The sequence below is a fragment of the Bacillus rossius genome, chromosome 11, assembly GCF_032445375.1.
Source record: "Bacillus rossius redtenbacheri isolate Brsri chromosome 11, Brsri_v3, whole genome shotgun sequence".
In the NCBI taxonomy this organism is placed as follows: domain Eukaryota; kingdom Metazoa; phylum Arthropoda; class Insecta; order Phasmatodea; family Bacillidae; genus Bacillus; species Bacillus rossius.
The window spans coordinates 55452486-55479393 of NC_086338.1; the positions used below are offsets into that span (position 1 = coordinate 55452486).

A 26908-nucleotide genomic window follows, 5' to 3' on the forward strand; every position below is an offset into this window, starting at 1 on the left:
AGTTTTCTTCTTACTTACCTTGCAACATCTAATAACTTTCTTTGAAGCCCATTCCAGTCCGCCCAGTATTCATAATGAAAAGTTTTTTTTTCTCTTAAAATATACTAATCCTTTGCATGTTATACTAATGGTCTCTTCTTTTCTTAATAGGCTTCGATGCAGCTTTTGTCGAAGATTTCACCACTACCTCTAACCCTCGAAAACCTCGCCAATCTTTCCACATGCTTTCTCTACTGTACCCTGCACTTTGCTAGGTTTCTTACGAATATGCCGACCGAATTAAGTTCAACTAATTCTATCAGCACCATTCTTCCTTACTAAGCTTCTTCAGATTTACTTACACCTTTTAAGCAGCTTAAACTATCACATACCAAATAACCAATTAACCATAGATTGGCATTAATTTCCACTGACAAATGTAGCATTGGCTACAACCTGAACTCATAATTGTTTTATTATCAGATAGCTATTTTGCTTTTGTATATATATTTGTCCTATTTCATAACACTATTTTTATTAGATTTTGTTGGATATTATTTGAAAATTGTTTTTTGAGTTTGTTCGCTAGTTTGTATTTTAGTTATTTCATGTAGTTGTAATGTAAAATGTATTTATCTGAATTACAAATGTTTAAATTTCCCGCCTTTTGTATTATTTGTAATAAATATTGTAATTGGTAAAAGTTTGTGCCTTCTAAATTAATCCTGATATCTTCTTTGTTTTGATTGGATTTTGGGTACAGACGGGCCAATGATATTTAGTCTTTCTAAATTTTTTAGCAATAGTGTGTCAGTTAAGTTTAATGGTAATACTATTTTGTTCTGCACGTAGGTTTGCAATCATTTCTAAGAACGCTGTGTATGTGATATTACTTGTGTTGGCGCCATATTGTCTTTCTTGCTCGAATTGCAGCGTGTGTTGTAAAAATGTCGGACAATCAGGTATGTTTCAATTAATTTGGGAAATGATTACTGTATTTGTTTGAATTTATCATTCTGTACTGTGTTTTATGTTGATAATTATTTTATGTCTGTGGTTATCTTTACTGGCTTTGTTTTAAGGAACAGAAGCCTGATGCCGGTGTAGGTGATGCCAATTCTGAATATATCAAGCTGAAAGTGGTGGGAAATGTAAGTATTGTATCATCAGTAATATTTATTAATGAATCTATTTTTATGTCTGCTACTTGTGATGGGCGTGTATTTACATTGCAGGACTCCAATGAAATACACTTTCGCGTTAAAATGACTACTCAAATGGGAAAGTTAAAGAAGTCTTACAGTGAAAGAGTGGTGAGTACGTTTAGAAATAGTTTATTTTTATGTATAATGTATAATATTAGCATCACGTGTTGAGGTTAAGTTAAAATTCTGTATTAAACGGTTTACATTTCCTATTGTACTACCCTCTTCAGGTTTGTAATAATAATTTATTTTATTCCTGTAATTCGTAGGTCGGGAAATTCGTTGAAGTTGCAGTGGTTGTTTCAATACGTTTAACGTTTTACGTAGGTCAATGTTTAAGAATGTGTACCTGCCTTAATTTACAGTTAACTTCTAGGGTACAAGTCCAGCATTAGCAAATAGTTATAAACTATTTACTGTTGAATATCACTATTGTTATCTAACGGTTCTAAAATGATAAAGTAACTTATATTAGTGTTTTGAAACAATATGTTAATTCCTGATGGTGGAAGTGAAATATGACAAGTGCTTCACGTGTGACATTTTTTACAAGTTGTATACCACATTAAAAAACATTAGGTGTTGTGGCCAGTGGTACTAGCTTGTTAGAATTGCCGTTATTTAAATATTGAGTACAGATAATAACAAAGCATTATACAAAGTGTACATGCTCTGTTAGGTTTAAATATTTTGTTTTTTTCCTATGTTTATATTACCTGTTAAATTTACCATGTGCTTTTATAGTATAGTCTAAAATGTTTTCACGAGAGATTGTCTTAATTGTTGAGCTGCCCAACTGTATTTTTTTAGTCTAGCTGCAACGTGATCTTGTGGTTCCAGTGGCTGACACACTTTTCTAAAAGACAGGGACTTTAATGTCAGTACATTATAGCTGTGCAAAGCCTGTTTTACATTCTTGTTTGTTTTCCATTTCAAGTAAATATTTTTCAATATTAACTTGACATGGAAAATAAACATGGGATGTGGAATAGTCTTGGTACTGACCGTAACGTACTGTCTTTTTGAAGAGTCTGTTACTTGGACCACATGATCAAATTGCATTTAGAATAAAGAAAACAGTAAGGCGGCTCAACAATTATAGGTGGAAAACATTTTCGGCTATGCTATAAAAGCAAAAGATAAATTTACATTACAATTTGACATCAAACATTAACCCAATATAATTTTTCAAATGTAGCTACTCTAACCTTAACACTACTCAAAATAGTTATTAAGCCTCTTCTACATTGATGTGTAATCGGAGACTGGAGTATCTACAATGGTGTGCATGCAGACACGGACCTGTACGAATTAGCTAGCATTGTTGAACTCTTCCGTTTATGTCTCTCTTTGCAACAATAGAAGCAGAGTATTGGGCTATGATGTAGACATGTTTGTTTTTGTTTTAAATATGTTAAAAATTGTTTTGGGTATAAGAATATTTAGTGTTCTATTATTACTTTAGGGTTTATTTTAATTTTAAATGTAAATTCTGACCGTGTTAATATTGGGAAGCTCAATTGTCTTAAAAAAGTTAAGGTAAATCTGTATTGTACGGATTAGCGCCAAAAAAAATCGTACAAATATGAAATAACTTTCATTATATGCTATCTTACGTCCTCTTTTCAGAACCGCCTGCGGAGATAAAAAATTCCAATTACTTTTGGAGATATCGAATTTTTTAATATTCATTTTTTGGCGATTTTTTTTAAAAAAAATTTAAAAATCCGAAAATACCTTTATTCTGTGCTCTTTAACTTCCTCTTTTCATTAAACCCGGCGGAGATTAGAAATTCCAAATACTTTAGGAGATATTGAATTTTTTAATTTCCTTTTGTGCACTGCTGCGGCGTTGAGCGGGAAGCCTACGATTCACACATCTTTCTGGACATACCCGAATACTCACGTTGGCAAGCCTTCTTTTCTTAAAATTAGCAAGAAGTAATTAAAAATACTTTTAAACATTGTATATGGTTGGTTATATTAGGTAAGTATAGCTACATTAAAAAAACTGTAAAATCATTTTATGGTTGCTTAGCAAATAACATTTTAATATGTAGCTATCCAGCACTAGGAAACCGTTTACATGATTTCACAGTATTTTTAATGTAGCTATCCTAACCAAATCAACCATCCACAATGTTTTGAAGTATTTATAATGTAGCTAACAACCTAACTGACCATTAGTTTTCATGAGTTGCATATTTATTTACAATAAACAAAAAAAAAAAAAACTGAAGATGCACGATCGGGCGTTTGCCTCTCGTCTGTTGAAAGGCTTGCCAACGTGAGTATTCGGGTATGTCCAGAAGGATGAGTGAATCGTAGGCTTCCCGCGTTTCACCATTGTTGCTTGTTTACAAGAATGATTTTTTTTTTTTTTTCGCGACGTAGTTGAACGACTACATCACGTAAAAAGAAAATTACGTGAGTTCCTACTGTTCATCCTTTTTCCCGGTTTGTTAGGTCAGGTCAGCTACATTATAAATACTTTAAAACTAAACAACCATTAAAATTAATTTTTATTATTTTTAATGACCGTTCAGTTTCAAAGTATTTATACTGTAGCTGACCTGACCTAATCTACCTTTGTCCCGTTTTGTTAGGTCAGGTCAGTTACATTATAAATACTTAAAACTATACAAGTAAAATTAATTGATATTATTATTAATTTCCGTTTATTTTGAAGTATTTATCATGTAACTAACCTTACTTAATGGAAAATTTCTGTTATTTAGGCATTCACGCACACACGGCAAAATATAAAATGGCGTCTGTTGAATGATTACATAGGGCTTGTATTGCAAAATAAGAACGGCGATATCTCCAAAAGTAATTGGAATTTTTAATCTCCGCAGGCAGTTTTGAAAATAGGACGTAAAAGAGCATATAATGAAAGTTATTTCATATTTGTACGATTTTTTTTGGCGCTAATCCGTACAATACAGATTTACCAAAGTTAATTAATAATTCATAACCATGATATTCAATCTCATTGTTACCATTTGTAATGTTTTCAAGATAATCATCAGAAAATTAAAACATTTCAAAATTAAGGGAAGACTTGATTTATTGCAGCAATAAGTATTGATTTTATATGGAAGTATGAAAAAAAGATTTTATGGGTATAAAATTTTTATTCCAAAGAGTACCTACCTGAACTATAAAAATCTGTAAATGCATTTTATTTTTACTTAGACACATAATCACTTTTATTCATACACACACTTATAATAATAAAGATGTAAAACATCATTGTAATGTTTCAAGTAGTTTACTTGTAAATTACATTTTTACTGCATAAATTAGCGTGCAATGTATGTTAAATTAGCTACGTTTAAAATGCTGTGAACAAAGTCTGAACATTTGGTTAGGTTAGGTTAAGCTACATTAATTATGTATTTAGTACATTTTATTACTGTCTCCCCCCTTACTCAGATCTGTTTCTATTTGCAAGAATCAGCAGTACATGCCAATTCTAACCTCAAAAATTTACCTTTGCATTGACTCTGCCACTCACGACATGCAAACCTCTTGTTTCAAATATTAAACATGAAATAATTGTGATGAATTGTACAATAAGAGCTTTGCCACTTTACTGATAAATTTAAAAAAATTTTCAGGAAGATAAAAAAAATATAGTTTAGATTTTATTTGCTTTCTTCTGTTTCCTTTTCCTAGATAGTTAATTAGCTTCAAGTGCAGTTATATGTGGAATTCAGAATCCAAGGTCTCGTAATGGTAAATTTGTGTCGTGGCTTCTGGGAAATTATGTGATTATAACTTCCAAAAAAAATTTAATGAGTAGCAAATACATACAGTAATACTCCCGATTATCCAGGTGCGGGATTTCCAGTCTATGGATTAACTGTGCCATATTTCACTTTTCATTATACAAAAATGTTTTTTGACTCTTTATTTCCGTGTGCACACAATGGCAACAGCACTTTCGTAGCATTAAATACAATGCAATGAATTAGTAATGAAACGAATTGATGAAGTGACGAATCAACAATCACATTATTTTGCTTTTCCTCAATGGCTATTCACTTCCTTCATTGCATGATTATTTCATACGAAGCCCAAGTGTTCAACATTACACCATCCTGCATGTCAACATCAGCTCTGGAGAGAAAAGCCAGAGCTTTCAAGGCTAGTTTACCTGGCGCCTACTAGGATGCACTAGTGGAAAATCATGGTAGACACACACACACATAGCAAATAGTGTCGGGAATTATGTTAACAGGTTAAATAATCTTTCTAATAATAGAAAATGTTTAGTTTATGCTTTTGAAATTCTTATTAGAACTGAAATATATCTCCTATATCAATAACATTATTTTGTCACTCAGAAATGTTGGTAGTGCCTACATAGGAAAAAAATAATAATATGCTGAAGCCCTGTTATGTGAACAATGCAGTATGTAAATATTTAAATTTAATTTTAGGTTTTTTAATCTGTAAATGTTATTCAACATTTATTTAAATTTACTTTAAATGTATTTAGCTACGTATTAGTAGTGAAAGCTTATCTTTCTATAAGCAAAGAGGGGCCATAGCATGGCATGGACTAAGGAAATGTATCTGTGAACAGGGACTGCAAAGGGACAGATTATTTCAATTACATAAATTATAATTTAAACAGTTTTCATTTAATTAGGCGAGAAGCCTACTGAAGGTACACAATACATAATACTGACGGTAATACAATAAAGTAATGCTGTCTGTGAATATTAATACATATAAATTAGGTATACAGACTCCAGAAAATACGTTTGCCCTAAACAATGATATGACGTCAATGGATACACACAAATTATTTAGGTAGATGAGCATTTCAACTATCAAGGCCATGAACAACGCAAGTCACATCTGCATAACAGTGGTATGGTCCGTATACGGACCATCAGAAGGGCCGTTGTGTCCACACAAGGCAGACGCCACGAATACAGAAAATTACATTGAATCAGAAGGCAAAGAAAATACGTGAACCACCAATTAATACTCGCGAGAAAGTTTACATACTGTTATAAGTTCACAACATCGTGTATAGCAATTTAACACATGTTTCAAATAACTCTCACTTTTAAACCAGTTTGAACCACAAAATGAAACTTGCAAATTTTGATTATCACTAATAGATGTATTTTTTGGCATAAACAGAAAATTTTTATATTATTTTGACCTTGAAATTAGCAAAATTTGGAAATTTGAAATTATGATGCTAAAGAAAAGCAGGAAGGTCTTAAAACTATTATTTTAACTCAACACAGCTGAAAAGTACTGTAGCCGTAGTTATTACACAGAAAATTTGGTCTTTTGGTTCCAACCCCAAGTCACCTTAAAAGGTCATGAAAATTGCTGAAAATGTTCAATATTTTGGCATATTTCAAGGTCATTTTTCTTATGTTTTCCAAATTTATTTAATATATTTTTATACATTTTATGTAAGCCTATAATGTTCTATTTTTATCAGTAAAGACATGAAACTTCTATCTTTTAGTCAAGGCCAACAATAAACTTTTAACAAAACCTCTACGAGGCCTTATTTTTGCATGCAGTAGCAAAGATAATTGAGCCCTGATTCAAAATGGTGGCAGATAAAAATTGAATAAAAATAGTTTTGAGCTATTTACTGATAAGACTTTATTGGGTAAAAATATTACGATTTTATAAAATGGTCAAGCAACCACGCCTTGGTGATTTCACACAAAATGACTCAGTCAGTGAACAAAGAGTGAAGTCCCCGGGTATGGAAGGCAGCGTCTTACCTCGGTCGTTGGCGGCATGGAACTGACCGAGCGCCGGGCTCCCTCGAAGCAACACGGTGCCTTCCCGCCTTGCCAGTTTACCGTTACACCTTTCCGATTAAGTGCCTTGTAATCTTATATAAAGAAATACAAAAACACTCCTAAAATTAATACACGTTCTCCCACGGCTCTATTACTTTTTAACCTAGAGTTATTAATTAATTAAATTATATAGACATGTTAAATTCGTTCGTGTTCGGGTCCGCCCGGAAACGTCTTTAACGTACATACTAAAACTTATATTCTAAACAAAACAAAAACCCTCCTGCCCGTCAGTGGCGACACAAATGAATGGGGAAAAAATAAAAAGCTATACAATATTATTATTACAAATTTAGGGGGGACGTCGCCCTGCCACTACAGCGCCCTCTTGAGGTAGTTCGTGGCGCGCTATTCAAACACACGACTACGTACTCGTGACGGAGAGGCAGCCAGTACGGGAGGTGGGAGGGGAAGGGTGGCGTAGGCTGACCAGGCTACTAGGCCCGGTTGACGTCAGACTTGAGTAACTGAACTTTATTCTCTACTTGAGCGAGCCCATAGCTTACCTGGCAGTGTGTTTGTCTAGTAACTGCTAAGTCGCTGGATCAAATCTCAATGCATACTTTTTTTTTTGTAGGTATATTTTAATTTTCTTCCAATGAATGCCGAATTAAAAAGAAAACTTTCACTTATAAATTAATATTAAAAAATAAAGACTGGAATGATGCTAAATTGTTCAGCGAGCGGGAAATTTTTATGTATTTGAATGAAGTTTGTTTTTCCACAGAAACTTTGGAAAAATCTTATAGCTGCAAAAACTTTGTGTTTATACAATGTTTATAGATGACCAGGCGCTTGTTAAACCAGAGAAACGAACAGTAGATTAATTTTCATGTGGGCTAAAATAAGGTGGATGCCTTTATTTTTCAATATTAATTTATAAGTGTATGTTAGTTTGTTAAACACCCAAATTTTCATCAAATTCAAAATTTTAGTTTAAAAAGAAAAATGGAGAAAAATGAAAACAAACCTGTGTGCAGTGAGATTTGATCCAGCGACCTAGCGGTACAAGACAAGCACGTGGGTGAGATACAGGCTCGCTCGAGCAGGGAATAACGTTCAGTTCTACTTGAATCACTTAAAAATTCAAAAAAGGCGTTCTTGGGTATGTTTTGCAATCTAGCCCCAATGTCTAACGGAGATTAGTGGCACTTCTTTAGATACTTTGTACATACGATAACTATTGAATCTTTTGTTGATCTTTATGCACATGTCATTTCTTACAAGTGTGCTAAGGTGTCTAATGGAGACATATGTAAAACCATAAGTTATTTATTGACTGCAGAATTTAAGGAATATTTATCTCTAATAGAAAGAAAATCTGCTGAATATCAAAGATGTCCAACTTGGTTATGGACTATGTTTGGTGTACAATATTGGTATTGTTGTGTTTGAAACTAATTGAGCAGAAATGTTTGTGTAAAGTAAATGGTTATTAGAAACAACAGCTGACAAAATTCAGTCAGTTGCAGACTACAATTTCCAATTTCAGACCCTATTTTCTCTGATAGTTGTACATTTCTGCTTAATTCATTTTTAAGGAACAAAGATAGGAGAAATCACTTGAGATTGTAGGGCTGTTTGTTGTCTCTCTTGACCATTTCCCTGAATTGGGGAAATTTGTTAAAATAATTACAGTGGCAATTAGATAAAGAAATATAAATTAATAATACAAATTTTGCCTATAGTACAATTTGTATACAGTAATAATCAGATCTGTAAAAAAAAATAGTTATGATATTTTATGCATGTAAAAATGGTAATGCATATTAAATAGTCTCACATTTTACTGCTATACTTCTGAAACACAATACTAGTGAAGTGAACACTGCATATTATAAATAGAGTAATGCCAATTTTATTACTTTTTTAAAAGTTTTGATTACTTCTTGACTGTAAGTTTACAAATTTTATCCCAGGGTAGGTTCACTGTGATAGCACTCATATGAGTGTGTGGTGCCACATGCTGGTTTGACTATCAATTAGGATTGTTATTCCATGAAGTAAGCTGTTAGAAGTCGGAATTGCACATTTAATGCTAAACTAAATACGTAACATCAGAACTCGTTATTGAATTTCATGTTTTAATGCACCAAAATACATCTGCCACCATTTCTCTCCAAGATCACAACTACTCAACCCAAAACAAAACAAAACCCTAACGCCAAAGGCCACTTGTCTTTCAAAACAAACAACTGAATAACAACACTGTGCGACTCAACATTCCGCCCACCTTGTCATTTCCAATTGACAACTTAAAATAACCAAACATCATGTAACTGTTTCAGTCATACCATCTTTCCAAGATACACCACCTATAAGTTACTTTATGACACTAGAATGGCAAAGGCACAATCTTGACAACTGGTCGCTTGACTTCTCCGGAGACAGTTTGCACAGCTACTGTACGCAAACAATTATCCGAACCAGGAAATATCTTTGTAATGCGACCCAGCCTCCATAGATGGACTGGCATGTGCTCTTCCTTTAGAATAACCATGTCTCCAATCTGCAGGTTGGCTTGTTTCGTCCACCATTTTGGTCGATTTTGAAGTCTTGACAGATATTCAGAAGACCAGCATTTCCAAAAGTGTTGAACTATTCTTTGCACCATTTTCCATCGGGCCACATTGTTGAGTTTTACAATCTGGTTCCTCAAGATGTGGCAGCGCCAGTAGTGAGTCTCCGATCAGAAAGTGGCCTGGAGTGAGTGCGGAAAGGTCACTAGGCTCACTGGAAAGTGCTGTAAGCGGTCTAGAGTTGAGGCAGGCCTCAATCATAGTCAGGACCGTGTAAAATTCTTCAAAGGTGAGACTGGCACTTCTCACAACGCGATACAAGTGATGTTTCATGCTCTTCACGCCCGCTTCCCAAAGCCCTCCTTGGTGAGGGGCCGCAGTAGGATTAAACCTCCAAGAAATACCCTGTCCAGCAAGATAGTTGCTTACTGTCTGTTGGAGTTCCTGTGACTGGACCATCACAAACAGTCCTTAAGCTCCCGTGCCGCTCCAACAAAGTTTGTTCCGCAATCACTGAAAATCTCTAGGGGTCTTCCACGCCGAGCAATGAAACGCTTGAGAGCGGCCATGAATGCTGATGTTGTCAGGTCACTCACCAGTTCGATGTGTATGGCCTTGGTGGAAAAACATACAAATAGGGCTACATAACCCTTAAATTAATTTTTACTGCGCCCCTTACAATTATTACGGAGCTGGAATGGCCCTGCATAATCAACCCCACAATGGAAAAATGGACGTGAGACCCGAACTCTTTGTGCTGGAAGGTCGGCCATCATCTGGGTAGCAGTAGTAGCCCGCTGACGGCAACAGGTCACACAAGCCTTCAGTATGTGGTGGATAGTATCTCTGGCACGAAGAATCCAGAATCATTGTTGCAAGGCTGCTTGCACCAACTGAGGTCCTGCGTGAAGATTTACCAGATGTTCGTGCATTACCACTAATTTGGTCAGCTGTCCATGGGCTGGTAGCACAACAGGATGTTTTTGCTCTTCTGGAACACATGATTTCTGAATTCGACCGCCCACCCTGACTACACCATTTTTATCCAGAAATGGAGCAATACTGGCGAGGCGGCTCTTTGAACTAAGAGGTCTGGCATTGGTGAGACAGTGAATGTCATCACTGAAACTTTCCTTCTGCACAATGATCACTCAACGAAATAATGCTACTTGAAGCTCACTCACAGTTAAAGGCTTAAGTAGTCTGTCATTTTGTGGCTTCCTGCAGTTGTTAACAAATCTCAAACACCATGCTGTCACCCGTTGAAGTTTACTTAAGGAAGACCACCTATTCAGCAATGCATTTTCAGGGTGGATGGTCACATTTAACACAGTTACTCTTCTCTCTTGTTCCATTAGGGGTTGATCAGGCTCAATTCTCTCACTCGATCTCAAAGGACCAGGGTGTTGCAACCATGATGGACCTGACCCCCATAATGGGTGTGAAGAAAGTTCACTCGGCAACAACCCACGGGAGGCACAATCTGCAGGATTGTCATCGCCGCTTACATGGAACCATTGATCTGAGGGCACAAGGCTTTGGATTATTGCTACCCTGTTCGCCACAAATGTTTTCCAGTGTCTTGGAGAACTTGCCAACCATGCCAGCACGATAGTGGAATCTGTCCATGCTTGAATGTGAATTTCTTCCAATGATAATGCATGCTGCACAGAAGTTAACAACTTTGACAGAAGCAAGGCCCCACAAAGTTCCAATCGTGGGATGGAAATCTGTTTGAGTGGTGCTACCTTGGTTTTGCCAGTCACTAGTCGCACTAACACTGTGCCATCCTGGTAATGTGATCGTAAATACACCACAGCTGCGTAAGCCATCTCTGACGTGTCACAAAACCCTATCAACTCACATTTGTCAGGGTTAGGAAGTAAGAGGCACCTATCAATACGGAAGACGTCCAACAGAGGAAGTTCTTTGATGAACTGATTCCAGATTACGCACAGTTTCTCAGGAAGAGGATCATCCCAATCCAGAGAGAGACCCCACAAAGACTGTAACAAAATCTTGGCACGAACAGTCACAGGTGAAAGCCAGCCTAATGGGTCGAACAACTTGGAAATCTCAGATAATATAAGACGTTTAGAGATGGTCTCCTTAGGTTTGGATGAACATGAAAATGCAAATTGATCCTGAGTAGGATGCCACTCAAGCCCTATCTACCGAACTATCTTCATTGAAATCCCAAGATACTGCAGAATTCCGTAGCTCAACGGGTACAGCATCATGATTTCTGGTGCACTTGATGCCCACTGCCTCAGCTGAAACCCACCACGACTTAAGAGGGATCTGAGTTGTTCCTGCAACTTTAACGCTTCTGGGATGCTGTCTGCCCCAGACAGTATATCATCAACGTAGAAGTCGCTCATCAGTACTGGCGCTGCCAGCAGAAAGTTATCTTATTCATCCTTGGCTAACTGTTTCAAACATCGAATGGCAAGATAAGGTGCACAGTTTTCACCATATGTTACTGTCAGCAGGCGATAGTCTTGGATAGGTTCGGTGCGGGAAGGTCTCCACACAATTCTCTGGAATTCAGTGTCCTGTGTATGTACCCAGATTTGACGATACATTTTGGCTATGTCTGCAACAAGCGGAACTATGTGCTTTCTGAATCGTATTAGCAGGAACCACAAATCTTCTTGGAGTTTGGGTCCAACCATCATCCCATCATTTAAGGAAACACCTGAAGAAGTCTTTGTTGAAGCATCGAACACGACTCTTAATTTGGTAGTTGTGCTACTCTCCTTATACACTGGAATGTGAGGGATGTAGCACATGTCATGATTCGGCTTCGGTAGTTCGTTTGGTGGAATTGGCTCCATGTGACCTAAGGCAATGTACTCATCCATAAATTCTACATACTGTTTATGCTTGGTTGGTTGTTGCTGTAGCTGATGCTCTATCCTACACATTCGTGACACCGCCATTGACCGCGACTCTCCTAACTCCAGCTTACCTTCTCGAAATGGCAATCGCACCACATACGTACCATCTTCCATGCGTTTGTGATTGGCATCAAAGTGATTCTCACATAAGGATTCTTCCTCAGTGAGTGTGGAGGCAAAGGGAACTTCCTCTTAACTCCCAAAACTTGTGCAGAGCTCTGTTCACATCATCACAATGAATATGCAGAGAAGTCAAAGACGATGGGAATGAATCACTGTGAATACTACCGGAGAGCACCCAACCAAGTTCAGTTTCAATGGCCACTGCAGAACCCTTTTCTCCTGTGCATCGCCCTGATCTAAGTAAAAGTGGGAAAATATCCCCACCAAGAAGAATGTCCACTTTCCTCGGAATATTGTACGTGGGGTCTGCTAATCTCAGTCCCTTGATGTGGGACCAAGAGGCCTTAGGAATAATACTCTCTCTTGGGAGGCAGCTTGTCAATTTTGACATCACAAGAGCATTTACACAGAGGTGTGATGTACCACCAGCGTTAGGCTGGAGATTCAGTCGAACAAGGCTAGAGACTTTACCAATGCTGTTGGATGCTAAACCCGACAATGTAACATTCAACTGCTGCTTCTTTAACCCAAGCAGTTGCACACAGTCCTCAGTTATAAAGCTTGCTTCTGAACCAGAGTCCAGTAAGGCTCTACATGTGATTAAATGACCTCTACAATCCTGAACCTGGACTAATGCAGTTGACAACAACACCTTCAAAGGAATTGACTGCACTGAATGATGTGATGACACCTCTCCTTGGGTAAGTTCGGTAACATCTTCTGATACTGGTTCTTCATGTAGCAATGTATTGTGGTGTCCTTTACACACCCTACAATTTGACGAGTGACACTGTCGTGACATGTGAGTAGAACTCAGGCAGTTGAAACATAACCATTTGTTTTTAACAAATGCATATCTCTCTTGAACTGAGGCTGCCAAAAACTCAGGACACTTGTACAGTGCATGGATTCCAGTACATTTTACACAAGTATGCTCTTGTGTGGAACCATACAAAACTGAAATATTTCTACTGGCCTGAATTCTATTGGTTGTGCCAACAACACTTTTTGATTTCAAGCTAGTTGCTGCAGATAATGCTCTGGTTCTATGTTCCAGAAACTGCACAAGTTTTTCAAATGTTGGCACTTCATTACTGGTTAACGATAGTTGCCAATCTTTTCTGGAATCACTATCTAACTTTTCCGTCACAACAAACACAAGTACAGCATCCCAGTGCTCAACTGGCTGTCCCAGAACTTTAAGTATTCTTGTGCATTCAACAACGTTGTCCAACATACGACGCAGCATGCTCACAGACTCCTGCTGAATGGTTGGTTGTGAAAACAGACGTTTTAAGGTTGCATCCACCAATTCGCGCTTGTTTTCATACCTCGTAGTTAATATATTCCAGGCTTCAAGATAGTTGGCACTGCTGATAGGAACAGACTTCAATAATACAGCTGCATCACCTTGCAATAACCCCTTGAGATATTGTAGTTTCTGGGCTCCTGAAAGGTTCTTATTATTATGATCAGCGGATTCAAACAAATCCCTAAAGGGTATCCAGTCCTGTAGGCTGCCCCTGAACGCTGGCAACTGTAACTTGGGCAGTCTAACCTCACTTTCGATGTCACTTTTAGACGACGAAATTTCGCACTTTTCTGACCCGATTTCATGGATCTTGACAAGTAAGGTCGAAAGTCTATCTTATGCTTCTCCGAGATCGTCTTCATGCGCTGTATACTCTTCTGTGTTTAATGCAATGCTGAAATCCACTAATAATTTATCAACTTCGTCTAACATTAACTGAACTCGTTTTTGGTGTACTAATGCTTCGCTCGTGTCGCCACTCGTAAGTTTATCAACTGCATTCTCTGCACGCGTAATGTTTGATTTCATAAACCTTTTCTTCGCCAAGAGTTTCTCCATTGTTTTCCGATTCTCGAGTCTTCACAGAATTCAAAATGCCAGATCTTTCCCAAATTCGGCCCGGAGGACCATTCAATGTTCCATTAAGTAAGCTGTTAGAAGTCGGAATTGCACATTTAATGCTAAACTAAATACGTAACATCAGAACTCGTTATTGAATTTCATGTTTTAATACACCAAAATACATCTGCCACCATTTCTCTCCAAGATCACAACTACTCAACCCAAAACAAAACAAAAACAAAACCCTAACGCCAAAGGCCACTTGTCTTTCAAAACAAACAACTGAATAACAACATTGTGAGACTCAACAATTGTTCTATGCCATGCCGGGTCTTTTGTGTCACAGTGAAGTTAGAGTTTCTGTATTGAGACCTTTATTCCTTAAAGTATAATGTATTTAATTGTTAAAAATTAAAATTGATAAATGCAGCAATGTGTGTGAACCTCACGACTTTAATCCTTAAAGAACAAATTATTTAATTGTTAAAACTTGAAATTGATAAATGCAGCAATGTGTGTGAACCTCACAACTTTAATCCTTAAAGTATAAGTGATTTAATTGTTGAAAATTGAGATTGATAAATGAAGCAATATGCGTGAACCTCGCAACTTTAATCCTTAAAGAATAAATGATTTAATAGTTAAAAAATTGAGATTGATAAATGTAGCAATATGTGTGAACCTCGTAACTTTAATCCTTAAAGAATAAATGATTTAATTGTTAAAAATTGAGATTGATAAATGCAGCAATGTGCGTGAGCCTCACAACTTTAATCCTTAAACAGGCTGTCTACCGGTCATGGAAGTCACGAAAAAGTCACGGAATTGAACACATGGTCACGGATAATTCACGAAAGTGGCCATATGGGTCACGTTTTTTTTGTAATAGAAATAATAATTTCCAGTCTACAACTGCGGTTGCTTGTTTTGTATTTTTTTTCTTTTATCATACGTTAAAGCTTAATATTATATTAAAATTTTCATTATTTTTTCAACTTTTCAGCGAAAACTAACCTACTTTATGCAAACAAATACCGTAATCAAATAATGTAAACATCAAATATGTTTCATCATGCAAGTGTCTCGCTTTACGCGGCATGATGGGTAGTGTATCGTTTTGTTGACAATATGGCGCCGCGAGCGTGTGTTATACGTGATGGCTATGCAGTTAAGGCGATTGGTGCACGGTAAAAAACGGTCACAGGCCCGAAAACAATTAATTTTGTATCATATGATCATTAAAGAGTCTAGATGCCTATGTGGGTGGCTGTTACTATGTAGGGAGGTCAGGAGCTTAGTTCCAGCTCATCAGTGGCGAGATGGCCTTCATACGGGAAGGGTGTCGCTGGCGGTCGCTCTGCGGCCTGCCATCTAGCGGTAACTAACATAACCTCGAAGATTGTATCTCGCTCTCCCTCTAACACACAGCCGATACGGTTCTATCGTGCCCGGAGGAGGGGAAGGTTTAGCAGGTTTCTCTTTCACTCATCCTTCGCCATGGGGAGGCGGAATGGATTACTTTTTGTTCGCAGCTGCGCACGTAATGTGGCTTGAGAGCGCACATCTCACTCAACTCGCTCTTTCTCTCACACTATTTCAATAAATCTTTTCAAATCTTCAACATCAATACTTTAAACCATTGCGCTTCCTACGGATTAATTATATTTCATGCACGTGCCCGAATTCAGCTGCAAAAAAATAAAATAGGTAGTCATTTTTTTTCTTCAAAAACCTTCCGAAACACTGTGTGTTAAAAAACATTCTGAAAGCCCATTTTTCTAGATAAATGATTCTAAATCACCTACGCCACAAGGAAACATTGTGCTTTAATATTATGTAAAGAAAACACCTCTTAGTTTTATAGTTATGTAAAGGTGGTGTGATATGTTTTAGATGTCGCACCATCTTATCATCCATGTAGAAGAGTTACCCGAAAAGCTAACAAGACTATTGCCATGGAAATGGAAATATGGTTAAGAAAATATTTTTCAAATGTTTGTAAACAGTAAACAACATATAAAAAATCTTATAACTGTAAAAATAAAATACAAACAACCCTATAGCAAATTTAATTTCAATATGAAAAAGTCTACAATAATGTTTACAAGAAACGAAATTGCAATAGCAATACAAAAATATCACAATTTTGTTACATTGTAAACATATATATTATTTTTAATAAAGGTAATAAAAATGACATACTCAATATTTGGAATAAAATAAATACCTTAAGCCCTACATAATTGCTGCGATATTCACAATAAATGCTTTTCTTAAAAATAGTAATTAAAAAACATCGGAAATAAATTATGAACATACATATTATGGTGAAGGAAAGTGGACACTATCACACTGAAAAATCTTAGAGGGTAGTTTTCCTCATCTTATTTCTTTCTTTGCGTTTTTGGTCTTGTTCGTTAAAATATTTCATGTTCAAATACTTGATACGCATATACGTTCTTGTCCTGACAAAACAGTATATAACTTCTTCTGGATATTTATTTTCAGTAGTTCCGCAAATAATTTTAGTCAGTGATTAAAAAATCTGCTCTTTTTTGCACAAATTGTTGCCATGAGCCTTATCAAAACACATTTCAGCGATCTTTATTAATTCAAAAAATTCATTAGTGGGACATTTTAAGTTACCCTTTGATTGTACATGTATCCAGCTATCGTCCTCCGAATTGAAATCCGTAGTGCCAAGGTCGGGATATTTATTTCTGAAACGGTGAGCTATATAGCCAGAAACATATTTCAGCCCTTCAAGAGAAATTTTGTCACTTGAAAGGGGCCTGGCCGCTAAATCTAAGTATATTTCTTCCATGTCGGCAAGATCTATTTCATTTAAAGGTGATTTCTCTTGAAATGTCTTTGTAAAATGCATTTCCTTGCACAAAAGTAGTTCTGTACTTTCATTCTGATAAGCACTGCCCTGTTCCATTTCATTTGACGAAAAATCACTTACCAAACACATTTCGTCTGTTTTCTCATCCGTGTTTTTCGGTTCAGCAAAAACTGTTGCAGAATGTTTTCACAATATGTAGTTTATAATTCTGTATTTAAAGTCAATGGGCGACAGATGCGTATTTTGATGTCCCATACCTCTAATATACGGAAGAAAAAAAAACACTAACACATCTTGGTTCAGTTTAACTGTTAACAAATATTTAGGTTAACAAGTATTATACATATTTTCGAGTGTTTTACTCACTGAGTTATACAGGACATTAATAAAATTGATCGCTGATATTTATACTTCTAAACAAAATTTTGGATTTATCATTTTATGTGAACTCTAATGCGTTAAAAAGTGTAAAGCAACACTACACACAGGTAGTGATGTCTAGTGCACTGCCCTATGCACATTAGTTAACAAAAAAATAAAATAAAATATTAATTACTGATAAACAATACCTAGATGTCGTGATACAAGTAACACATGCTTATCTGATATTTATCTCAATTAGAATACGAAATAGGAAGACAAAATAATTAACTGATTTATTACTTACACACGAATAAACAAATACCACGTATCCCTCAATACAGTAATTCTTTTTGACCAAAATATCACTCCGATTTTTTTTTAACTATCGTTGCCAAGTACATGGGCACGACTTCGCAAATGTCAATGTTTCACGTAGAGTTCAAAAATGGATTTACGGTTCGAAAAATTCACTAACTCATAAATTAAATCAATTGTCCGATAAAACATAAGACCTATAGACTCAAGACCACTAAGATAGTTGTGCATTGTATGTTCATATGATCGTGCCATTAATAATACTGAGAGGCTAATTAATTTAGTAAATATAATATTTAATAGCGGATGGTTTTAGTTTATCCCAGCAACATCAACAAAGTCATAATATCAATCGGCAATGTTAAAAAGTTGCAGGGCGTCAGTACAGCGTTAGTGATAGAGTAATAACAAAATGGCCATACCTAGACTAATGATATCTTCTGACGTTAATAACTTTAAAATCGCGTATTCCCGTTCGCAACTTAACATACCATCAGCAGTCTTATAACCTTTTTATACATACTATTATTACCGCACACGTAACATAACTTATGGTAGGCCCGCGTCAGGAACGTCCTGGCGCGGAGCTGCACGCATAAAAACGGCCAAAACCAAGCTTCTTTTTAGTAGCAACTTTTACAACAATAGGCTGGTGGCACTTTTTGAAAGTTCCGCCGAAACCTCGGGCAATTTCTGGCCGTGAAAAACGTAATTCCAAAAGCCGCAATTACTTAATAATTACATAGAGAAAAGCCCAAACGTCTGTAACAATGTCAGAAATATAGTTCAAAACCCAAAATAAATTAAACATATAAATTTAAATAACGTAGCACAGAATAATAAAACTGTAAACAAACATTTGAAGTATTAAGGTTTCAGTGTTCTGTGTAATGTAATATTACAAAAGGACATTTGTAATTAGTGTGCCCGGCATTCTGGCATCGCTAGCTAACATTTTCAATTTTTTTTTTTATTTCATATAACGAGAATAGCCTAGTGTTGATTTGATGTTCTAAATAAATTTTAATAAATGTAAAATCTATTTTTTTGGTTAAATTTAAATCTGTCATTCTAGTGTGCATATAGTATACCCTAACTAACCGGAATACACAACTGATGTTCTATGCTGTCAAAACATATTAATCTGGAGGGTAAAAATTTATTCATATGTGTAAACAACCACCACAAAGAATAATCACCCTGTCAGTATTCAACTTCAAGTCAAAACATAACCGCTAAAAAGAATTTCGCTGTACAAATTTTTCTGTACAGAGACAATTTCCTTGCTTGAGCGAAGATACTCCATTATGAAGCGCGACCTTGACAGACCCTTCGTTTCTTCGGCCTCCTCTCTCGTCATCCCTCTACACCCCATTCTTCCCCCTCCCCTCCCGCAAGCAGGGCCAGCCGGCCGGAGCTCCGCCGGACCACCTGGTTCCGACAAGCGCCGCCCTCAACGCCACGTCGCGGGGACATTCTTCTCGGCGGCGGAGTTTTACACGCAGCACTAGAACTGCCACTCCAGAGGGCGTGTTTTGAGTCGGATCGTATCAAAAACAAAAGGATATGAAAATATATACATAACTCAATAGTGTTCTGCCAATTATGTTTTCATTTTCATTTAAATTTATTCTTTAAATTGCTCCTGAAGTAGTCCAGCAATGATCAATGGAAATTGTCAATATTAAACTGTAATTTTGACGATGAAAATTTTTTTTCTTTTATAGGCGCAGAAACCTATTCGTACACTCGTTTCTTGAACTATACTTAAGTTTAACATAATTATGTGTTTTCTAAATAATTCTGGCTTGGAATAAAAATAAATGCATTTAAAATAACATAACTCAGTAAAAAAAGTTTATTAAAAAAGATTCTAGGTATATTATGTCTTAAAAAGAAGCATCAAAAATAAATATGTACAGTTAAATTAGTTTTGTCGTAATATTTTCCATGCACCAATCGCCTTAATCGGTAACTTTTTAATGCTTGCAGTAAAAGGATATACGATGTAATGTATTGGTTAATTGAAGTTTTCTGCGTAAAAGATTACCGATAAAAAGTATCAAGTGTTTCTGTAAGATTTAGAAGTATTTTCTGGACGTGTGTTTACAAAAACTGTGTTTTCAACATTTTTATGTTGTTTTTATTAGCATTGGGTGTTTGCATGTAAAGTTCTAATAGTTCAAAACGCTGTGTTAGACGTATTCAGCACACCTATAGCACGCACGCCTCAACAAGACGGAAGGAAGACCCAATTGATAATTGATATTATATATTGTCATTAGATACACGGTGCAGTAGACATTGTCATTGAAAATACATTATGATATATAAATACACATTTTTTTAAGTTTAAATAAAAACATATTAACAATAATATAACTTTACATAAACTTAAGGTTATTAAAATTTAAATTTTTCCATTCGTCTAGTGAGTATAAAGGATTGGATATGAGCCATTGTTCTAAGATTTGTTTATACTTATCAAAAGATACTGTCCTTGCACCCAAGGGTAATCTATTAAAAAAACTTACACTTACATTTTCAAAACTCAGACATGATTTACATAGTCGTTTATAACTGACATCAATTAAATATCTATTTCTGGTAAGAAGGAAACATAACAAACAGGATGAGGTGTTAAATGCAAGAAAAAAGCTGCACATGAAATCAAATTACTCGAAATGAAAAAAGAAAAATTGCTTGAAGAGAAAAAAGGAGAATTATTAGAAATAGAGAATGAATTGAATAAACTCAAGAAAAGTGTATAAACTGTTTTTAGTGTCGGTAAATAGCCTAATATATAATATTTAGGTTAGATGATAGTTCATAACCTTGAAAATTGTTTGTGTACTCTATTTCAAAAGTCTAATGCATAATATATATTAAAATTTTCGGTCATAAAATTTTTTTAAAAGGTCCAAAAAGTCCCCTAAAAGTCACTAATTTTGGCTTTTGGGGATTGGTAGACACCCTGTTAAAGAACAAATTATTTAATTGTTAAAACTTGAAATTGATAAATGCAGCAATATGTGTGAACCTCACAACTTTAATCCTTAAAGAACAAATTATTTAATTATTAAAACTTGAAATTGATAAATGCAGCAATGTGTGTGAACCTCACAACTTTAATCCTTAAAGAACAAATTATTTAATTATTAAAACTTGAAATTGATAAATGCATCAATGTGTGTGAACCTCACAACTTTAACCCTTAAAGTATAAGTGATTTAATTGTTGAAAATTGAGATTGATAAATGCAGCAATATGCGTGAACCTCGCAACTTTAATCCTTGAAGAACGAATTATTTAATTGTTAAAAATTGAGGTTGATAAATGCAGCAATATGTGTGAACCTCGCCACTTTTATCCTTAAAGAATAAATTATTTAATTGTTGGGAACTGTGATTGATAAATGCAGCAAGATGCGTGATTCCATCCATCCACCTTTAATCCTGTTTCAGTAAGTAAAAAGCGGAAGAAGCTGCTTTAGTGCTTAACTGCTCAGTAGGAGCACCGGTGCAGGGGAATAGTGTAGTGTTTTTATTCTGGAAGTGGTTTGAGCTTGAAGCTGTGCATGTTGGGAATTAATGTACAAGATGGCTCTTCCTTCGTGTCTTCCCTACTGCGTAGTGACCTGGCTTTACCCCCCCTTTTTGTTGTAAGACAATCTTATTTATTTGTGATTACATATTTCAAACACTTGTAATGTATTTTGTAGAAGGTTATTATTTTAATGCCTTGTTGTGAGTTGGTCATAATAACCTTTCATGAATTCTTTGCTGAACATAGAGAATTAAACTAGCTACTTTACTCTAGTTTTTTTCTTTAATGTTACTGTCTTCTGCATGGTCTCTGAATGGTGATTTCTGAATCAGTCATGCAAGCGTGGTGACACTGTGTAAGGCAGCGTGTTTAGTTTCTCATGGTGGGAAGAACAATGTTTATAATCATGTGAAGTGTGGAACACTTAAGTAGTGTTATGTTGCTGAGAAAAACATCCAACGGTTTCTTTTCGACAAGCCGTACTAGCAACATGGATTTGATTCGGGCTAAATGCTATTTCACCTGTTTTTTTAATAGAATATATATTTCATTTAGTGTAGCCAATCACTTATAGCTGGTAATTTTTTCCGGAAAATGTTCCCGACTTCAGAACCAGTAAAAAGGCATAGTTGCGGGTAGACAAATTCAAAGATGTGGAATCCGGCACAACTACCACAGTTGTTGAGGTTTTTCAAAGTAGGCCATTTTCTTTGAAAACATTGGAACAAGGATACAAATAGTAACTTGTACCCACATTTTGTTACTCTTTTTATTACGAACCTTCTTCTAGTTCAACGTTTATGTTTTGGCTATGCCATCTTTGCAGGGTGTTTCAACTGGTAAAAATATTGGAAAGCTTTTATTGACAGATCTTGAAAATTTGTGTGTGCCTTTACAGACATGGTTGGACATAAGAACAGCGTGGTTTGTATCTTAAAAGAAAACAGCACAATTTATATACAGATATGTATGCATTTAACTATAGATGTGCAGAGATGCCAACTACTACGGATTTTCCGTAGTTTCTACGATTTTCGTTACTTGACTACGGCAATACGGATGGTAGGTTTAAACTACGGATTTTAAGCATTTTATGTTTTTTCTGTTTGTTTACATCACGTCGCAGCAATATGTGGTATGTTGTGTTTGTGGTTCCATAGATATATGCATGTGTGATGTCACACTTGTGAAACAAAATGCCCTAGACTCACGTTTCGTAACATTTTATTTTCAAGTGTCCAGTAATGACTCAATATATCTATGCCGTTTCGTTTTGCTTTGTTATTTTCCGGTGTGTCGGTTATGTGTGCATTGATTCCGTGTGTATGCTACACTACATTTGGCGTGTTATTTGCGATCTAATGACAGAAAAAGTCGAAACGTAAAGTTCTATCACTGAAAATATGTGCGAGCCTTCTAGTTCGAAGAAAACTAGCGGGCTACCGAATCAGCAGTATCGGAGATCTTACACGAATTTAAGGCCGTGTTTTGATTGTTTTATGTGTTTAGCAGACGTTATTTGTTCAAATACGGTATCAACCCTCCCCAGTCTCCTATTTCAGAAAATGTTTCTTAAAATAATATTGGTATTTCTACCAGGAAAATGGTTTAAATAGCACCATTTTGTACTTACTAAAAAAAAATCCCGGGGGAGGGCCCCCGGACCCCCCCCCCCCCCCCCCCCCTCCCAACAATCCTTATTATGCCAAATGTTGCTCACTACTGACAGGCACTCCACAAGGTTGACATCTCTGGATGTGTTTAGAATAATGCTGGACTTAGGTGCATGTTTCAGTAACACTTGATAGTGTTGTATGTTTCACAGAAAAAAAATTTTTTCTTTTAATTATACTGATGGTGTTTCTGCTAAGTTTGCAGGTATGCATATATGGCTCATCAAAGATGGTGATGCTATATTACTCCAGTTTCATCACGAAATTCAATACTTCGGATATTGACTTCATGACCACTGGCGTGCCAAAACTTTATTTTATTAGCACGTTTCTATAATAGGGTTGTTGGAAATACAGTGTGCTCATGTCAAGCAAATATTCATGTCGCAAACAATTTTAGTGTTGCAATTACGTGATGTGAGATAAGTCATTAATAGAGTCATGCAAGATTCGCAGATTCATTTCACGATAGTCTAGCATCAAAACAACTATACCTTCGTACCGCTTCTGCGATTGGCCCACATTTTATCCGGGGAACTGTGAGCCAATGGGAAACACTAAACCAAGAAAGTGCCGAATTACGGACAGCCTAGTTGAGACGTCTCGCGCGTCAGCAGCCAACGAACAGGTGTCATTTCCGCGAGTAGTTAAAGGACTGTGGAGTCCATTCTAGAGGTCAATGAATCCGCGAATTTTGCAGGTCTCTAGTCATGGATCCATTACAGATATGAAGTGATGATGTGTTGTGTGCCGCAGGGGGTGCCGGTGAACTCGCTGAGGTTCTTGTTCGACGGCAGGCGAATAAACGACGAGGAGACGCCCAAGCAGCTGGAGATGGAGAACGACGACGTGATCGAGGTGTACCAGGAGCAGACGGGCGGCTGGGGACTCTTCTGAGGGGGCGTCCCCTCGTTCGTGTGCCGCGAGACAAACATTCCTGTGTATTGGTCATTATTTTCTATGTATTTTTAGCACCGGCCACGTGATGATACGGACATGCATAAACAAACCAGTTATTCTTTGAGTGAGCGGCAAAACAAAATGGCTAACTTTTAAAAAAAGTATGTTATAACAGATGTACTGTCAAACTTTTAGTATTTTACCACCATCAATTGAGGTCTGTGAAGCTTAAGATAAGCGTTAATTACAGTTTAGCTTTTACTTTCGGTCATTTGCCGAAATTTACCTGCATTTCCAGTGGTTATAATAATAATGATGCATCATCTGGCAAGCTCTTGCAAAGTTTTTGTTTACGGAGAATTTTCAGCATGATTTTTTTTATTAGACTTTGCATTTTGTGGAGACATACTGGAGTTAGCGAGGAGAAGGCAGTAATTTCTACCTATGTGTTCAGTGACTGAAAATTTAGTTGTGTAGTATCCTTTTACCATAATTTTATTCTTTCTTGAATATAAAAACACTGCTGAAATTATGCTATAGAATTGTTTTTTGAACTATTTTAAGACTTGAGAATATTGTGAATATGTTGGAAAAAAATTAGATATTATTTTTTGCCTTGTATGGATTCATTTGCTTAATCCTAACTTTTTTTTTTGTAAAATTCTAAATTGTAAACCAAAATAAACATTTCCCGGTGTGGTGGTTGTCATTTCTATCATAGTAAATTATGTGTACAGGAGGGCCATACGTTGAAAGGATCTATATACCTTGGAGCTGATACCTAGGTTTCTTTATCCTTGTAATGTTAGTTAAAACAACCATTGAACTGCCTGCAAATGGAAGTGTGGTAGGCATCAGCTGTGTATGCAGAGAGAGCAAGAAATCTTGAGCCTTCGTGAGCAAGTAGCATCAAGCAGTGATGGCAATGTATTGATGTTGAGGTGATTTTTGTAAAATTAAATTTAACTTAAAAGAACAATGCCTGCCTTTTTGATTTGACAATCACCTGTGTTGAAAATACTATACATATGTATATTCTTTGTAAAATGAGCACTCGGTAAGAACTGATATTTTGGAAATGTCCCAAGGAGTTGAACTATGGTGGGTTATGGAATTTAGTGCGTAAATACACTCTCTGGAACTACAAGACTTACAAACTCAAAATTTGGCATTTATGTTCCTTATAATCTATGAGCTTTCACTAAGAATTTATTTCATGGAAATCAACCCCCAAGGGGGCAAACAGGAGTGGTATAAAGAATTTTCAAAATTTTTATTTTGTTTAATTATATTACAAGCAGGGTTTGTAGACTTCTTCCATAGCCAAGACCAGTATTTCAGCTAGTTACCGATTTGTGAATGATTTCGATTATCATGACTCCGTGTTTGAAAAATATTATGATTGCATACTCAAATATTTTATGAATAAAGAAATAAAAATATATATCATCCATATTAGCAAGCATCAATATAACTAGTAAATTCTCTGTTCTACATGCTTGGGCTATAAATTGAATGATGTGACAAACGAGCGTATGTGAAAATGTAGAAATGTTGGCTTCGACCCTGTTGAGAATGTTACCTGGTGCTGTTAGGATCCACATTAGCTCCGGTCTGGCCATCCTGATTATTATGGCTATGTGGAATGTTTTCTTTGTATGTCACTGCCTGGTTGGGGGGGGGAGGGGGATTTTTTTTTAAACCAAACAACCTGGTTTTTTTATTATTATTAGTTTTGAACCAGATTTTTTTATAATGTTATTTTTGATCTCAGTATGTTCAAATGAAGACCATACAACATCCCACTGCTTTCTGCCTCTCAAGTTGAACCAGAAAAGATTTTATCATCAAAGAATGAAGTCCAGCAAATCTGCTCATCTGACTGGGACAAAAGGGTATTTCTTCACAGGAGGAGGATTCTACATAGAATGAGTGTTTACAGTGTTTGGGATTTTCCACAGAATGTGAAATAACTGTGAAATATTTTTAATTGGATAAGTTTTTTGCTGGGTATAATTCTTTGTTATTAGAGTGGATTTTGACCCTTCTTTAAAAAGCTGAGATATTTTAATTAAATTTTTTTTTTTTATAAACACTTGGATTAAATCAGCCAACCCTGGTCCACTGGCTTTTTTTTTTGTTACAAGATTCTCTGAATAATAGTGAGTTACAGTTTCTGTTAGTCTCACTTACAACCTTATTTGATAGTTTATTCATGCTATATTCATATATGGTGTCATCCACTGGAAAACAGTTTATAGGCTATTTTATTTTTGTGCATGCAGAGTACAGCTGTAATGTGAGGTTCAGTGTGACTACATAAAACTAAGGACTGAACTTAATTTAAAAATAATAATTAAAACCCAAAGTAAATTTATTTTCAAAAGTCTTAACTTTTAAAATCATTCTTTTTAATTAATATTTTTCATGGTCAGGGGAAACCTGAAAAAGTCAGGGACATTCAAAATATTTCTGGAATTACTACACTTGCGCAAGCAATAGATGGAAAAATTCTTGTAACTTCCATGGCACACTGTGTTTATAGCTTAGCTGTAAGCACAAATTGTTCAAGCATTGCAAGTAAAGAAACAAAAAAAAATTAGAAGAGACACATAAGGAAGCCCAATTATTATAAGATGAAATCAATTTATTTGTTAAGCAGCAGCTTGTATCACATAGTATTTAATTTTTGTTGTATGGGGTTGTATGTATAGACTTATCAGCAATTTTTAAATGTTAGCAGTAATGTACATTCAAGGAACATTTTATGTCATCTGTATTTAAACTTGCAAAATAGCAACTAAACCATTACTTT

The 26908-nt window shown here is 35.9% G+C and overlaps 1 protein-coding gene across 2 annotated transcripts; it reads left to right on the forward strand.

Moving 5' to 3' along the window:
- The first annotated feature begins 718 nt into the window (after window positions 1–718).
- On the forward strand, window positions 719–25072 carry LOC134537039 (small ubiquitin-related modifier-like). 2 transcript variants are annotated; one of them, XM_063377255.1, is made up of 4 exons: window positions 719–941; window positions 1062–1130; window positions 1215–1292; window positions 23950–25072. In XM_063377255.1, the coding sequence occupies exons 1-4, from the start codon at window positions 927–929 to the stop codon at window positions 24088–24090; spliced, it is 303 nt and encodes a 100-aa protein (XP_063233325.1). In that variant the 5' UTR covers window positions 719–926; the 3' UTR covers window positions 24091–25072. The 2 variants fall into 2 exon arrangements, with proteins under 2 accessions (XP_063233325.1, XP_063233326.1); XM_063377256.1 differs by having other exon boundaries at window positions 1068–1130.
- Window positions 25073–26908: the final 1836 nt, after the last annotated feature.

Excerpts from the sequence above, each read along its gene's own strand:
- LOC134537039 (XM_063377255.1), top strand. Across the intron at positions 1,131-1,214 it reads AGCTGAAAGTGGTGGGAAAT|GACTCCAATGAAATACACTT; the intron begins GTAAGTATTGTA and ends TTTACATTGCAG. Across the intron at positions 1,293-23,949 it reads AGTCTTACAGTGAAAGAGTG|GGGGTGCCGGTGAACTCGCT; the intron begins GTGAGTACGTTT and ends TGTGTGCCGCAG.